The sequence below is a fragment of the Nelumbo lutea genome, chromosome 8 (assembly GCF_056320005.1).
Source record: "Nelumbo lutea isolate HS-2025 chromosome 8, American lotus-T2T, whole genome shotgun sequence".
Classification (NCBI taxonomy): domain Eukaryota; kingdom Viridiplantae; phylum Streptophyta; class Magnoliopsida; order Proteales; family Nelumbonaceae; genus Nelumbo; species Nelumbo lutea.
Window position 1 is genome coordinate 31,474,319 of NC_142691.1, and position 16,218 is coordinate 31,490,536.

General features: G+C 37.2%; 1 protein-coding gene across 1 annotated transcript; it reads right to left on the minus strand.

Moving 5' to 3' along the window:
- Positions 1–419: 419 nt before the first annotated feature.
- LOC148843697 (glutamate receptor 2.7-like) lies at positions 420–9,465 on the minus strand. Its single transcript, XM_088959442.1, has 5 exons — positions 9,342–9,465; positions 3,214–4,550; positions 2,825–3,137; positions 1,555–1,961; positions 420–1,037 (listed from the first exon to the last, which is right to left on the minus strand). The coding sequence occupies exons 1-5, from the start codon at positions 9,463–9,465 to the stop codon at positions 420–422; spliced, it is 2,799 nt and encodes a 932-aa protein (XP_088815568.1).
- Between the last annotated feature and the right edge of the window lie 6,753 nt (positions 9,466–16,218).

Here is a 16,218-nt window from a genome sequence, read left to right on the forward strand (position 1 = left end):
GGTTCATGGGTTTTCAAAAAGCTTTTTGACTCCAAGTTTTTACAAAGTTTTATGATAGTATTAGCTATAATGTTACAAATTAAATTTCATATGATGTTACCATCCAGGTTGTATTGAACCATTACACTTAAACCGTTAAACCGTCGGTTATGCCATAATTATTTGTTTTTGGGAAATTGTCTGAAATTCACGTTAAGTTTTCAGCATTTTTTTTGAATTCATTACAATTTTTCAAAATGTCTAAAATTTATCATACTAATTTGACGTTAAAAAAACTAACACGTATTAATATATTACTATTTTAACCTTTATAAAAAAAATATAAAATATACATATATTCTTGAGTGATAGATAATTTTACATGAAAATGCACCTAGGGAAGCAAGAACGAGGTCAATCTGATCAACCCCTTTCAGTACTCAGTACTCACTAGACCTCTCTATGTTTTGATTGCTGAGTTCAATAGAAGATACCATCTCTTGAGATACAGGTCCATCATGACTATGATTTGCAACCTCAATGGAGGGCCTTCCGTGCTCTTCTGGGGGAATCAAGATTCCATCTGTGCGGTCGGAAGTTGGACTTTGAGGTGCAGTGTTGTTGGTTATCATCAAGTCTTCAAATTGGTCATCGTCTTCTGCTCTCCTTAGAGCGTGTGAAGACTTGTCATCACTTTTCCTGAAAGTATGCGATGAGAGGTCCTTTCTATCGAACTGTTTTGCCAAGATGGCCATTTTCTTCCACACAGAGGTATCGGGATCGACATTCTCCAACTGATGCTTATTGTCACAATAGAAGCTGATTGCAAATACGAGGAGCGCCATGGTTGAAGAAACTCCGGCGATGAGGAAAAGGCCCCAAAAGCTGTCCATAGTAAGACTGTTAATGTCGTCGGAAGAAACCAATGTATTGGAGTCTGGGCAATTGGCTTGCTGTCCAAACCAGAATAGCTCAATTTGTCTCATTGTATCTCCCACTGTTACGTTTAAGATTGCCCTTGAAATATCCGGTACCAAGGGCGAGCCTCTTGGGAAAACCTAGGGAAGATCAAAGGAACCAACATTGCTACATTAGCAGGAGAGAGAGTCTTGAAGAACCATTTAACCTAAAAGCGAGTCTGGATTTCTTGTCCACGAGAACTCTGCCCATTTATCGCAATCACACATGGAGAATATCTCATCATCTGTATTATGCAGGGGGAAATTTTCCCAATTCACGGGGGGTAGTGTATTGTGGGTAGGCATGGACAGAATTCTTGTGGGCAGGAGATCCGGAGTCCCTAAAAGCTTAAGTTGTTAAGTGAGCTATTTGAATAAGATTTTATTCTCTAAAATGCCCCTCACATGAGAGTCCATTGGACTTGAAGCACAAATAGCATAGGCCCGCTCATACCTTATGCTCAAACTTAATTAATTATAATGGGGTGATGAGAATCAAACACTAGACCACTTTATCAAAGTGGCTCTGATACTATTTCAGAGAATCATTCAACCTAAAAGCTTAAACTGTTAAGTGAGATCCTTGAATATGTTTTATTGAGAGAGAGAGACTTACAAAACCAAATCCATCTGTTTTGTAGGTAGGTCCCACCACTGTGTATTTAGAACAATAACTAGCAAGAAGGAGCTTGATATAAGGAATCTCATCAAAAGCAGCAGCAAAACCACCATTACGACTCCCTTTGGATAAACCTTCATTACATTCATCTACAGACTTGTATTCCTTGAGCTTGGATTCATCAAAGTTCATCATTTTAAGGAGTCCAACCACAAACGAGCCTTCCTGGTAGCCAACACACTCACCCTTGTTTTGGAGCTCTTTTATGTCAGTTATGGTGGGTTGGAGCTTTTGGACTGTCAGCATCGAAGTCAAACTTGCTGTGTAGCTTGAAGAGAGTATTAGTACCACAAAAACCCAAATGATCACAACAAATCTAGCCAGATTGCTTGCCACTCTCTCTCCTGCAGTCGATGCAAAAGTATTACATCAAAATTGAGCTGACGACATGATTTTAGAGAGTATATATATCTGTGATCAATTTACAGGGTTGGGGGCGATAAGGGGATGAGGGATGGAGTAACCCCCGTTGTGTAGCCCCATGAAGCCAGTAAAATGAATTAAAAAAAAAAAATACAGGCCAGAACTTTTGACCGTTTGGACTAGCTATATGCATGTGTCAAACTATATTCCAGGTATTTGTCTTTTCAATAGGGTTTATTTGTTTTGTGCTCATTTACACAGAATCAAACATGACCCAAGTGAAATCGGAACTTAGGCCCCACTTGGTTTACGGGAATAGGGGTCTGGAATCGGAATTGGAATGGGTTATTCCAATTCCAATTGTTTGGTTGGGTGGAATCGGAATCCTATTCTCGCTGGAATGGCATTCTCCCATTTTGAGAGAATGGTCATTGCCTGCCCTTTCCTTGGGAATGCAATCCCATTCCTGCTGATTTTAATTCCCAATCCCATTTCTGTCTGAACCAAATAAGCTATGAGAATGGACCATTCCGATTCCGACTGCAAACCAAATGGACCCTTAATTTCACTATTTCTTAGTTGATTAATTCAATACATGGAACATCCATTTGGAGCTTATATACACGATTAATGGTTCATATGAAGATATTTGAACAATCCCATATGGGATTGATCATGTATAGGCCATGATATATAGCCTTGCAATACTGTGAATTAGCATGATAATTTTCAGAAATGTTGAATCCATATGATGTGGTAGGTAAGTGGGTTAGCTTGCTAGACTAAATATATGACATTCTATGTCATCTATTTTGTAAATTAAAAGAAATAGAAAAGGAATTACTATGTGCAAAGACAAGAGTTGAGAATGAGAACCAAAAGATCATTCCAATCTGATGACTAACAGGGCCTCTAAATTCTGAATTTATTCGATGTTCAAGAAGCCAAACCACAAAACCCGTAAGGATGAAGAAAGCAGCACTTGTTATCCAAAGGTCCCTGTTCAAAGGCTTCAAGAAAATCCAGGCATTCTTTCTATCGTCCTTCTTAATAGGCACAATCATGGACACCCCAGATTCTGTATATGGTAATGTAAAGTCCACATATAGTGATCTGTTGGCTATGATAGTGGTATCTCCTACAACAGCATCATAATTCTGGTTCAACATAAGAAAGGTCGTTCTGTTAGCAAAGGGATGATGAAATTGATCATTCAAAACAGAACTTCATTACCTGGAGAAACACTTGATATATCAAATCATTGTAATTCCCAGCACTTGTACCATTTGCCTTCTGAAAGGGAATGAACTCATAAGGAACAGCATATGGTAATTCCTCCATTACAGCCTTGAAGACATCAATGCAGTACCCAGTGACTTTGGTTTCATTGGTGTCTGTGTTGTGAGAAACATTTACAAATTGACTAAATCCATCTTTCACAGGAACTCCAATTCTCAGCTTCTTCCCACTTGTGGGAATAACCCAACCTTTGGGAACAAATGTAGGATCTCCTGGCCATATGACAGTTTGGAGATTGTTCTTTGAAGTTGAATACACTTGGCTACTTGTGGCGCTCATATTTTTCAGAATTCCATTTGTTGGGGTCCATACCCCAACCTCTCTCCACCCAGTCCCTATCACATTCACTATCTGGAAAGAAGATGACTGGAGCTGCCCATCAACAAGGCGAAACTCCCCACTCAAGCCTCTAAATCCTGTCTTCAAAATTGTCTGCAGAAGTTTTGGTCCTATTTTCGATATTCCTAGTGTTGAAAGATCGGTGGAGTTATCAGTACTCTGAACCTGCTGGTAGGAAAGATTTGCACCCCCAACATTCTCTGCTGCCATTGCCAATGCCCAGACTGAATCATAAGCCAACAGCCCATAAATGTCTAGGTCAGCTCTTTGGGTATTGGGATTATCCTGTTGGAACTTCCTTCTCCATCTAATTTTGAAGCTCTCAAGTTCTTTGGATTTTGGTACATATGGCTTCACACCCAGAACACCTTGCATGGAGTCAACGATAGAAGGATCCATGGAGGTTAGGAGATTAGTTAACCCATCTGTGATGATCCACACATATCCTGCAGTCATCATCTGAGCCTCTTTTGCCTTCAGAAAGAGGCGACTTCCAAGAGAAGCTGACATATGCACAATGAATACTCTAGTTTGCATAGTCTGCAGCTTATAAAGCTCTTGAAGAATTTGATCATCAGAGGCCAAGGGAGGAATGACGCTCCTGTAAGGGACACGAGTATCGATTTCTTGCAAGGCATCGGTCAAGTAAGGTATGATTCCATTTCCAAAGTCGCTGTCTCCATAGACTGGAACAGCTTCCCTCCATCCAAAAGCTTGGACAATGGCAGCTATGGCTTTGGCTTGAGTAGAGTCATTCAGGCATGCCCGAACAAAATAAGGAGTTTTAATTGAAGAAAGGGAAGGGCTCGTTGCAGAGAAAGAGACAATGGGCACTTGGGTTTTGTTTCCAAGATCAACCACAAAGTTGGCCTGTGAAGATGTTTCTGGCCCTATGATGGCTTGCACTTGTGTGTTCTTCAGTAGATCCAGAGCTGTTTGAAGATTCAAAAAGCAAATTTAGAATTATTTCCACCTTTACCCTCACCAAGCAATTAATTTCCTGTTCATGTGGCAAGTTCCAAACACAACGAATTGTTGGAAAGAGTACAAATACAAGTATCTATACTGCAAATAAAGGTTTAGAAATACAAAATATAACGCTTTAAACTGTACAATATTTGTATTTGTACTCCCTCCAAACTGAGCCTTAGTTGCATTGCAGAAGGTTACCAAGAGATCATGATCCCTGGCGGAAAATGATAAAATGAAAACTATTAATAAGGCTCAGTTTGGAAGGAGTATAAATGCAAATATGTAGAGTACAAAATCTTATATTTTGTATTACTTTGTATGTAATTACCCTGTACATATTTGTAGTTGTACTGCTTCCAAGCAGTACAAATATATATAAAATAATATAAAATACAAGGTTTTGCACTTTACATATTTATATTTGTATTTCTTCAAATAGTGAATATTCCTTTATGTATATTTGATGAGTAGAATTTTAGTCCTATCGTTTAACTTGAGTACTTATGAACTTATGATCCATTTGTTGTGTTTTGCATTGCTTTGTTTCAGGTTTTGTTTGACTTCATCTGCAATGCAAACAAACAAAATAAGGCAGAAGCTGAAAAAAAAAAAGAAGAAACAGAATTTGTGTTTGAATTTTGCACTCCCATTCTTTTGCACTATTTTAAATGAAATTGCAATACAAACAAAGCAGGCATTAATTACAAAGACAATTGAGATAATCTATATCTATATCTATAATGAAATAGGATTTGCTCCTCACAAAAAGTGCCTCACAGCTCATTATCGCAGCTGTGCATTGGAAACATCTCTCATTCTTATATATTGTCATTCATAGGAAATTTTACAAATAAAAAATTTTATACTAAAATTTCATAGTTCATCAAATTCATAAAATTTTACATATAAAAAATTACATGTATACTAAAAATGTTCTCCAGAAAACAAAATACGATATGTGTTGTGTATGTATGTGCAATGTGGGCCTGGATCAAATATATAACATAATAAGTACATAATGAAGTGTTAATAATAAATAAATAAATAAATATGGGATGAATATTATCATTGTTGGGACGGGTTGGGCCTATACAACCCAAGTAGGGCAGTTAATAGACTGGATATTGGTCCAACCTTATTTGGTCCAACATAAGTCAATTATAGATGGATCAGGTCCAATCCAATCTGATAAATATTATGGACTGGACAGACACAATTCAATGTCTATTGGACCATCCAATCGTTTCAAATTGATTCAGATTATATCCAACCCAAACCTGGTCCAGTGGCACCCCTGCCCTTATCTTCTGTTAATGAATTGGATATTGATCCAACCTGATCCCATCAAATTTAAATATATTTACAGATGGATCAAGTCCAATCCAATAAATATTTGGATCATTAAGTCTAGACTGGTCCATTATTAGACTGTCCAGCCAACCGAAATCTAGTTTATTGACACCCATAAACCCAGGACCTTTCAACCCAAGCCCAAATGATTTAAAGGCAAGCCTAAGCTTTCAGGCACAGGCCCGGCCAATGACAAAGTTTGGTTGGGTTTGGGATGGGCATGGATGGGAAGGGCAAGTCCAAAATCCAAACTGATTATCTTCGATTTGGATGATCTGTTTACATTATTGGATTGAATTTGAATTTTACAATTTGCATTCGATCAAGAATCAGACTGGAAGTGAATTGGAGCAAATCTAAAATATAAATAATATATATAATGTAAATATATATATATATATATATATATATTAAATAATTTCTTTTATTTGTTTCTTTATTTTTAACAAAATGAATCTGAATTGGATAAAATCTGATCAAAGAGTGATATAATACGTATCCAATTCTAGTTCGATCAGATTTTGGATCAAATTCGGATACCATTTTTCATTAGTTAATCGGATATTGTTGAATCCGATTTGTTTACAGTGACTGGGCCTGTCCAAAATGCATCCTAACGATAGCAAAAGAAGGGGTAAATTACTTAAAGCTCCCTTGTAGTTTCTGACAAATACTTTAAACCTAACATTTATCTCTCTGAAAAAATCCCTTCACATTCAGGATAAATTATACAATAACAATAACAATAACAAGGCAAATTTCTGGTCAGTACCCTGAATTTTGGGGGTTGTGTCAAATTGGTCCCTGAACTCCAAAATATGTCTATGCAGTATCCAAACTTTTAGAATGTGCCTAATAGGTCCATGCCATTAACAGTCTGTCAGTTAAATTTGAAAATGAAAAAACTACCCATCAAGTGTCATCTAATTTTCTTTATCTACCACCTCAACATAAATCAATTTAAACAAAACTCCTTCCGTTTAAATCTTAATTCTAATAAATTATGTTGTGGTTCCACCTTAGTTCCAACCAATCTTGTTTTCAGGCTTGTGGAGTGATGGAATTTAGAATATATAAGAAATTTTCATCAGTTACCTATAATTAAAAAAAAAAAAATAAAGAATATACAGGAATCTGTAGCAGTGATGGTTTCATCCATCACTAGAACTTGGTCAATTCCTGGCACCATTGTAGCAATGGTGCAGCTCTTCAGCCTCAAGATAGAATACAATAAACAGTGTCTTGTTTCAAGGGTAGTTTTGATATTTTAAAAGTTTTAAGTGGCACATGTCATCATGTGATAATAATAACTGACGAATTGTTAATAGTAAGGGCCTATTAGACACATCCTAAAAGTTCGGATACTGTATAGACACATTTTGATGTTCGAGGACTTGACATAACTCCTAAAGTTCAAGATACTACTGATCAGGAATTTTTCCAAAGAATAATAACAATAACAACAACAAAAGTAATCAGACTTGATAAGAGTGAGGGAAGAAGAGGAAAGAAAGGTTTTTGTTAGAAAGAATCCACATGCTCTTAAATGGATATTTCAAACTTCTTATCCTTTGGGCAAAATCAAATTTATCCATGTTGGGGGTATATCCATCCCCAAACCCATTTACCCGCCAACCCATATAACCAGTGAGTTGGCACCTTGCATTTTTATGTTTGAAAACATGACATCATCCTTCTTTTTTATTTCAATACAACATCTAAATAAAAAAAAAGGGGTCAATTTGTAACTTTGTATGATTTATGTGGAATTAATGTGGAGGTTATAGAGAGAGTTTAAGTAATTTACATTTAAAAAATGGGTTCAAAAGGGGGGTTGGCTGGTTAAAATCATGTCTTTCTTTCAGCCTATAGGTTGTATAATTTATGTGGAATGTGCAAAAGGCTTTTGGAGTGGCCAACTTCAGATAAAGCAGTTATAAGAGAGGATTAAGTAATTTAACCTAAAAAATGGAACACAGGGGGTTGACTGCTTAAATCTCTTCTGGTATCATGTATTTCCGGCAGCATACATTGTATAATTTATCTAGAATGTAAAGGAGGCTTTTGGAGAGCCAAAGTTCAGGGGAAGTAAAAGCATAATTTACCCTAAAAAAATGGGTTTGACATGGGAGTTGACTGGACAAAGATAGATTTTAACCCTGAAAAACCCAAATCATATATACCTGGACCGGAATCATTGAATGATCAACAGAAACAACTTGGCTCTAATGCCCTTAGTTGAGTATGACTGGATGAATGTTAGAAATAAACAAATTAACTAATTGAAAAGCTTTGACTACTAGTTCTAGAGTTAAGAAGGCAATACCGTTGACAGCATGTTAAAAATAAACCAAAGTTGACTAGAATAATAATCCTTCCAGTAAAAGATGATTGCTTAGCTAACAAGTTGGTCGGTCTCATACCCCCCTTGTTTCCTAATATCAGTCTGACTTCTGACTTCTAAGAAATTTCCAGGTTCCTTGCAGAGATACGATGTATACATGATGGATTGAAAGTTTGAATCTGTGGACCTCAAGAAACATGTTAATTAATCAAGCCACAAAGAAAACTTTCTTTTCTTTTTTTTTTTCCCATTTTAGTTATTCACTTTCGGGGCACATTAATTAATTTCTTTTATTGGAGAAAAAACAAATCCAATCTTATCAGGCACGGTTAGAGAATAAAACTTTTTCAAGAATCTCACTTAATAAGCTTAAACTTTTAGGTTGAATAGTTTTTGAGAGGCACAAAGAAATCAATGCAATGCAGGTATAGAAGACAAATATTTATTCTACAAACCAAGAAGTGGACCAGTTTCTAAATGAAACATTCGTTTATTTTTGTTTCTGCCAGAGCCTCCGATAATTAAGCTAACCATGCATGGCCTAGATGTTGTAGACAGAAAAGACGGCCTCATTTGGTACGCCTTTTTGTGTAGGCTGTTGGCTTTTTAGAATCCCAGTAGTCCGCATTTTGGTCTTTTTCCGTTTGGTTGAGAAAAGATCTATTCATTGAAAGCTGTAGCCCCAAAAAGACATGGAAAGTCCATTTGGGGCTATTTTCAGGAAGTTCTAAATAGAGTTTTTTGCTTTTTTTTTTTTTTTTTGAGTTCATTTTTGTTCTTTGTGCAAAAAGACGTCTTAACCAAACAGTCTTCAATCTGTTAAGATCTTGATGCAAAAGTTCACATCGTTTTTAACTATTAGAACTTCCAGAAGATCTTTAAAAAAGACTTACCAAACAATAGAAAGAACATAATAATAGAATGATCAATGAGAAAGAATAGTAACTTACTAGCTCATAGATGTTGCAGACATTAAAAAATGGAAAGAGCAAAAAGTAAGATTTATGGAACTGTTATATGATGTCATATACAAGGATGGAAAAGAGTAGTAACATACTCACAGAAGCTGCGCCAACGATGTCATTGTTTGGGTCTCTAGTGTGGAGAACCAGTCTTGTTCTGTAGAAACTGTGGGTGGCATAGAAGTCGGAGACCGCCATGGAAATGCAGCTCAGAGCCATCTTCCCAACCCATTTGTCAGAATTAAGAACGACCCCCAATTTGAATGGAATTGTTGTGTTTTGAGCCACAGCCAACTCCCCGGGGAAGAAACCCAAGAAGAAGAGAGTCGAAAGAAGACGTTCTAAGTTCATCTCTAACCTCTAAAACCAACAAAGAGAATGACTATGAAAAGGAGGAGAAGGTGGTGGTGGATGGACTTAGAAGAGAGAACCAGAAGTACTATAGAATGCATGAATAAGAGCCTAAAGGACGAGGTCTATAAGGGGTTTATTAATTTATAGGAGTGTCTCCAATTTTTAAACTTAGCAATAAAATTGATGAGAACCCTTTTAATTAAGAATCTTGAATTAGAACTCTTCAAAGTAAAATGCGTGTGATAGGAGACAAACAAGCGCCATTGACTTTCTGCCTGAATTTTGTAATCAAATACTGATACATTTTCGTCTCTCCTAGTTCAATATTATTATTTATTGGGAGGAGTTAGAATTTAATTAGGGCCTGGATATCAAACATTGTAACCTGCTTTCTATTAGAAGTTCTTAATTCAAAGGTACTACTACAACCTGACACTAACACACATGAAAGAATTGGTCTGAATATATCCAACACCCTTAGCTTATTTGGGACAAACAATAAAAGTGAATTTAGTAACTAATTACGTATATACTGAATACCATTAATAGTGGGTTGAGGACACTGGATTTTCAACGTGGTTTGGGCCCCCCTTGTGATTAGGCATTTAATACATAGGGAACTACCAATTAATGAATCTAACGTGGCGAAGAAAAACCCCATATGTGTGTGTTTTGCTGAAAGTCTTTTGAATGGGGAGAAATGTTCATTTATAAATCTTTTAAGCTCAAAATAATGTATTCTATATATACGAGACCATGTTAATTTTTTGATGCAGGGCTTTATTGGTGGGTTTTAGAAAAGTCTAACTCTTGATTTTTGATATTGTATGGTTTTAAAAACCAACCTTGAAATGGAGCCATTTTGGCTTTCGATTCTTAGGTCGAATGGTCTCACTGTCCGGTCTGAACCTTAATTGGGTGGTTTTGGGGTTTAAAACCGGACCTGAAACCATGACCAATTCTTGAGTCAAGGGTCTGATAGTCCAGTCTACTCTGATTTTCAAAACCATGCTATATTGTACACCTGATAAGTAATAAATTCTCTCTCTCTCTCTCTCTCTCTCACTCACGTGCATAAGTGGCAGTTAGTCAGCAGCATAAAATTTCTCCTTATGGCTTCAATCATTGATTGCTTAATGGACTCTCTACACGCAGGAATTGGGATCTGTTCCTCACAGAACATACCTCACACTGACCTCACAGCCACATTCCACCCTGTACCGGGAACATCTCTCCGATCATGAATAATAAATACAAGTATGGGAGATATTCTCAATATGCGGTTAGGACATATTGTGAAGTTGGTGTGAGTTGCGTTCTGTGAAGAACAGATCCAGACTCTACAAACAGTTTAAAGAAATGCTGCTTTGGTATAGGTGGATATCTTCTTAACCGCCTTTTATTTGTGGATGACATTATCTTATATGGCCAAGCGCTAATATGCAAGAGGTAACCTAGTTATATGTATCATTGTTTGGAGTTCACATCTCCGCCCCACAACGTCCTACAACACATGTGTATTGGGAACAACTCCCGATGATGACATCATCGGTTCTGGTACTATCATCGGGATCACTTAATGCAAGGTTTAACCACCATGTCATTGTAGAAATCTACTAGCTGCTCCGCTGTCTTACAAGTTACAACTAGGGGGGTTGTCCAAGCTATCAAACAACCAATCTGAGTCAACACCACTCCCACTTGAAAGACTTTCCAATTTAATTACTTGAATAGTTCTTTGGATTAGTACTAGCTGTGTGATACTTTAGGATCTCATGAGCACTAGCTTCCCCATTAGGGAAAGAGATGCCAAAAAATTTACAACATTCATTAACTCTTCCGCTTGTTACTTTGAGACTTGCTCAACTGTGTCACCAGAAGTTGATAATTCTAACTTAATCTGAAGTAGTCGCTTAGTAGGGGTGGATTCGAGCCGAGACGAGCCAAATATTTAGGTATTTTAGCTAAGCTCGGTATAAAATTACAAGGCCCAAGCTCGGGATCGAGCTTGATTCGAATTGAAAATGCAAGCTCGAGCTCGACTCGAATGAAAAAATTATATATTCGAGCTCGATTCGGCTCGAGCTCAATAATGATCTGAGCCTATTCAAGCTCGAGCTCGAGCTTTAATGAACATGTGGCATCTGTTTAAGAAAAAAAATAAGTTCGATTTGGTTCAGACTCTATTTAAGAAAAACAAAATAAGATTGCTGCAACCCTGTAAGTCTGTAACTTACTCAAAACAGGAAATTTCAGACAGAAAAGAAGAAAGCTAGATATTAGAATGACTAGCGATAGAGTGCGTGAGACCTGAGATGGTGAGAGGTTGGATTGCGAGAGGTTGCGGCCTACAGCTGAGACATGCGACTTGCAAATTTGGAGTCTTTGGACTGCGACCTGCAAGCTTCAGTTGAGAGCCAAGAGGAGAGGAGAGCTTGAGAGGAGAGGAGAGACAAGAGGCGGAGCTGTAGTGGTGGTGACCGGTGAGAGGCTAAGGCCTGACTGCTTGAGAATTGAGAGGAGACTTGGAGAGGAGAGATGAGAGAACAAAGAGGAGGGGAGAGACGAGAGACGGAGCTGTGGTGGTGGTGAGTCTGGTGACTTGTGAGAGGCTGAAGCTTGAGAGTTTGACCGCCTGAGAGCTTGAGAGTTGTTGAGAGTAGACTTGGAGTCGGAGAAGAGAGACGAGAGAGCAGAGAGGACAGAGATGAGAAGAGTGAACTTTTGAAGGGTTAGGTTAGGTCGAAAGGTTTTTTGATTCTGAAATTGTACCGTGTATAAGGGACTATTATTATAAAATAGTTTCACAAATAAAATTTCTTTAAAAGGTATAATATATATATATATGTATGTATGTATGTATGTATGTATATGAAAATATAAATTATCTATGATTATATATATAAGCTTGTTAGGCTCGCGAGCCTAACGAGCCGGATTTCAAACTACTCGGGCTCGGCTCGATTACTATTCGAATTTAGCTCGAAGCTCAATTTGAATCGAGCTGAGCCGAGCTTTTTACGAGCCAAGCTCGAATGGCTCGTGAAAAGCTCGACTCGTGTCCACCCCTATCGCCTGGGAAGCGCTATTCCTCACAAAATCCTGAGCCTTTAGCATTAACCAACTAGGTATCACTTGTAATGACACCATTATCCCTACCATCATTGGCTTCCCTTTGCAGAGAGACCTCCATGTGTAGCAGGTAAGAACTTTCCTTCTGGAGAACCAAACTTTGTCTGTGTCACTCATCAAAATATTTTCAAATGTGATTAACAACTTTCTAGAAAATAAACATTTAAAAAAAAATTAAAACCTTCTTGATTGAAGGACCATTGGGCCGACCAGTACTCGTACACAATGTGAAACAAAAGGTCGAATTCTAACACTTGGGCCCAAATCATGTTTGAGGTGCTCCCAAATGGAAGTAACTGGATCAATCTATTTATCCCAAAGTTCTCATTTACCCCACACTACTTAAAACCATTAGAAAAGTCCTTACTATGTCTTACTCCCAAAGCAGTGGAAGTACTTTGTCTCATTCTCCTATGAGTGTTACCATTGAAGTGAATGGCTGACTTAGAAAATTACCAATGCGATTCTAAGAGAGAAACTGCACCTAAAAATATTCTCACCCAAAGAAAATAAGATTGTTAAAAGAATATAATAGAATATCGGAATTAAAGATTGCATTATGAATCAAAGCTAACCTGTTTATGTTCAAGGCGTAAGTAATTTGTCCTCTTATATTAATTTATTTTAAGATATTTGGACAAATTAGCTTATTTTCTCCTTTTTAATTAATCTTTGCCTTGATTAATTGTAGCAATGACGCCTTTTATTTGACCGATTGGCCTTAACTAATTTCCTTTCCATTGGATAATTCAGTATTATTTTGACAGCTTGGAGTTCACTATTGCTTTGCAATGTGGTAGGAGGCAGGAGAAAGGTAGTCAATGTTGTAGTGCAACATGGTAGATCCCCATCCTTGGTTTGGCCCACTCAATAAATAAATATAACTGGCTCGTCTTATATATATATATATATATATATATATATATCGCAATCAGTATAGTCTAATAATAAGGGACATTTTATAAGCATTGACTTAGACAATATATATATATATAGAGAGAGAGAGAGAGAGAGAGAAAGAGAGTATTAGGTGGAGGTTTTAATTAGGGGTGAGAAGATGTATAGATTATCCTACCTGAAATGGTTAAGAGAATTAGTATTGGTGGAACCAATCCTTGAATCAAATTTCAAGGATATGAAGATTTGAACTCAATCACTCATGATTGAAAATTAAATTTTTAAATAACAAGTTCTTTTTTCTTTTTGAGGGGAATAAAAAAAAAATACATGTTCCACAAGTAGACCCTAGGACTTTTAAATTACCAAGGTCAAAACAACCTTGAAATCAAACTGAATAGGGCAGATTCTAATTCCAAAAATCTGAAACCAATTCCTAATAGCAGGTTCTATCTTGAAACTGAACCAAACAGGCCCATGTTCATATGTGGGTTTCTTCAGCAACCCTACCAAGAATAAGGGTGGCAATTTTCCTCATCCTCGACAGGTACCCGGGTTCCCCGACTCGATGGGGTCGGAGATTGGGGTACCTGGGCGGGGTCGGGGTCGGGGATGGGGTAATCCCTGAATCCCCGATCGGGGATGGGGATGGGGACGAGGAATGCAATCCCCGCCCTGACCCGTCCCCTATTACTATATATATATATAATATTATATATTATAAATTTATATATATATATATATATATATATATATATAATATTATTCATTTTTAAATACTAATTATTAAAACTTGAAAAATTATTAAAAGTTTAAAATACTAAACAAGTCTAAAATCCGCGATAGAGAGAAGAGAGAAGTCAAGAACTCTCAAGTCTCAACTCGTCTGTCTCTGGAACAACTTCACCGATTCGCCTTCCAACCCTTCCTACATCTTCGACTCTTCTTTGCCGATTCGCCGACCGCCAGCGCTATCACCCATCGTCGCCACAAAAGATTCAGAACCCTAGCTTCGTGCCTTCTCGAGTCATAGAGAATAGATAAAGAAGAGTTTCAGTCGTCAGTCCTTTTAACCTTCGCCTATCATCGCTGACCACCGTCGTCGTGACGTTGTCGCCGGTCGGACTCTCTCTCGTTGCCGATCTTAAATCTCCCAACGGTCCTCTCTTTCTTAGTCTCAACCTCTTAGCCCATTGGGGTTTTGGGTCTCTGACGGGGAATTCATCCCTGTCGGGGTCGGGGATGGAAGGGGTATTCCTTTCACCATCGGGGATCGGGGACGGGGATGGAGGGTGATTTGGGGGTCAGGGTCGGGGATGGAGAATATAATCCCCGCCCCGTTGCCATTCCTAACCGAGAATTGGAGGGGAGAAATCCAAGTAAGAGAACCTTTTAACATAAAAAGGGTCACGTCTGAACAAGTCAAGTTTTCATGGAGACAGTTAAATTTGATAGCCTAGCCTGCTGGCTGCCAACAGGACTCTCCTAGCTTGATTTAAAGCTTCTTACACATGACATGTTATCTCAATTAATTCTTTATTTTTCAGCCCCAAACCCAAATTAGGCCATCAGCAAAGGTTTAAAATTTCATCATGTATTGACCCGATAATATCGTATCAAAGCCTTCCTAATACGCCCTTACAGGGGTGTTTCGAAGAAGTGGTTCAAACGGTAGATCGCCCTTAAATTAGCCCCTCTGAACTAATTTAAAAAAAAAAAAAAAACCACTTAAAAACAGTACTGAGATACAGGCCAATACGCCCTACCAGCATATCATCCTGTATCAATATTTTGAACCTTGTTATCAGCCAAAGTTTTTGTCCCTTAAATCTGGAACTCTTTTTATCATTAGATTTGGTTCACTCATCCACTGAAAGCCATATGATCCTCACTCCTATCCGGCCGACACCAATCCACTGGTTAAAAGATTCCCATGTTGAATTAAATGTACGTAAATTATTTATTTCCGGACAAAACAAGATTTTTATTGGAATTTTAAAATTATATAAAATTTAAAAAATGGTCTGGTATAGTTGAGGACCTTGAATATTAATTTATCACTGTTACAGTAATTGATTAATATAAAATAATATATATATATATATATATATATATATATTTTTTATTTGAAATAGTAAAATAATAATCAGGAATTTGAATGAAAATATGACGGATTATCTTATGGTCTATATTGACTTACGAAAGCACACATGATGCAGTCACAAGAAAACTATTAAAAATTAATAGGTAGGACTCGAGAAAATGACAGACTATGTGAGGGAGTATATATATGTCTAATTTACGTTTTATTTTAGTTTTTGATTTTTTATGCATAAAAATTTTTAAAATTGAGATTTGAGGGAAAAAAGGGTGTTTTTTGTCAAAAGAAAAAAAGTGGGAGAAGGTACCTTAGTCTCTTTGCAATGTATAGATCTTAAAAATTTATCTATATTAAAAAAATAATCAATCAAATGCAAAGTTATAGTCTCCAGAAATTTTGATATATATGACTTGTAACCATGACCCTATGACCGAATCAAATAGGTAAATGATTTAGCTGTTCAGGTCGATCAGACAACGGAATTTGAT

What these genes read in the sequence shown, in the direction of transcription:
- LOC148843697 (XM_088959442.1), bottom strand. Translation starts at nt 9,465, where the DNA reads ATGGCTCTGAGCTGCATTTCCATGGCGGTCTCCGACTTCTATGCCACC. An exon ending in TATATCAAGTGTTTCTCCAG is followed by an intron (nt 3,138 to 3,213) that starts GTAATGAAGTTC and finishes ATGTTGAACCAG; the next exon opens with AATTATGATGCTGTTGTAGG. An exon ending in AACTCTTGTCTTTGCACATA is followed by an intron (nt 1,962 to 2,824) that starts GTAATTCCTTTT and finishes CATCGACTGCAG; the next exon opens with GAGAGAGAGTGGCAAGCAAT.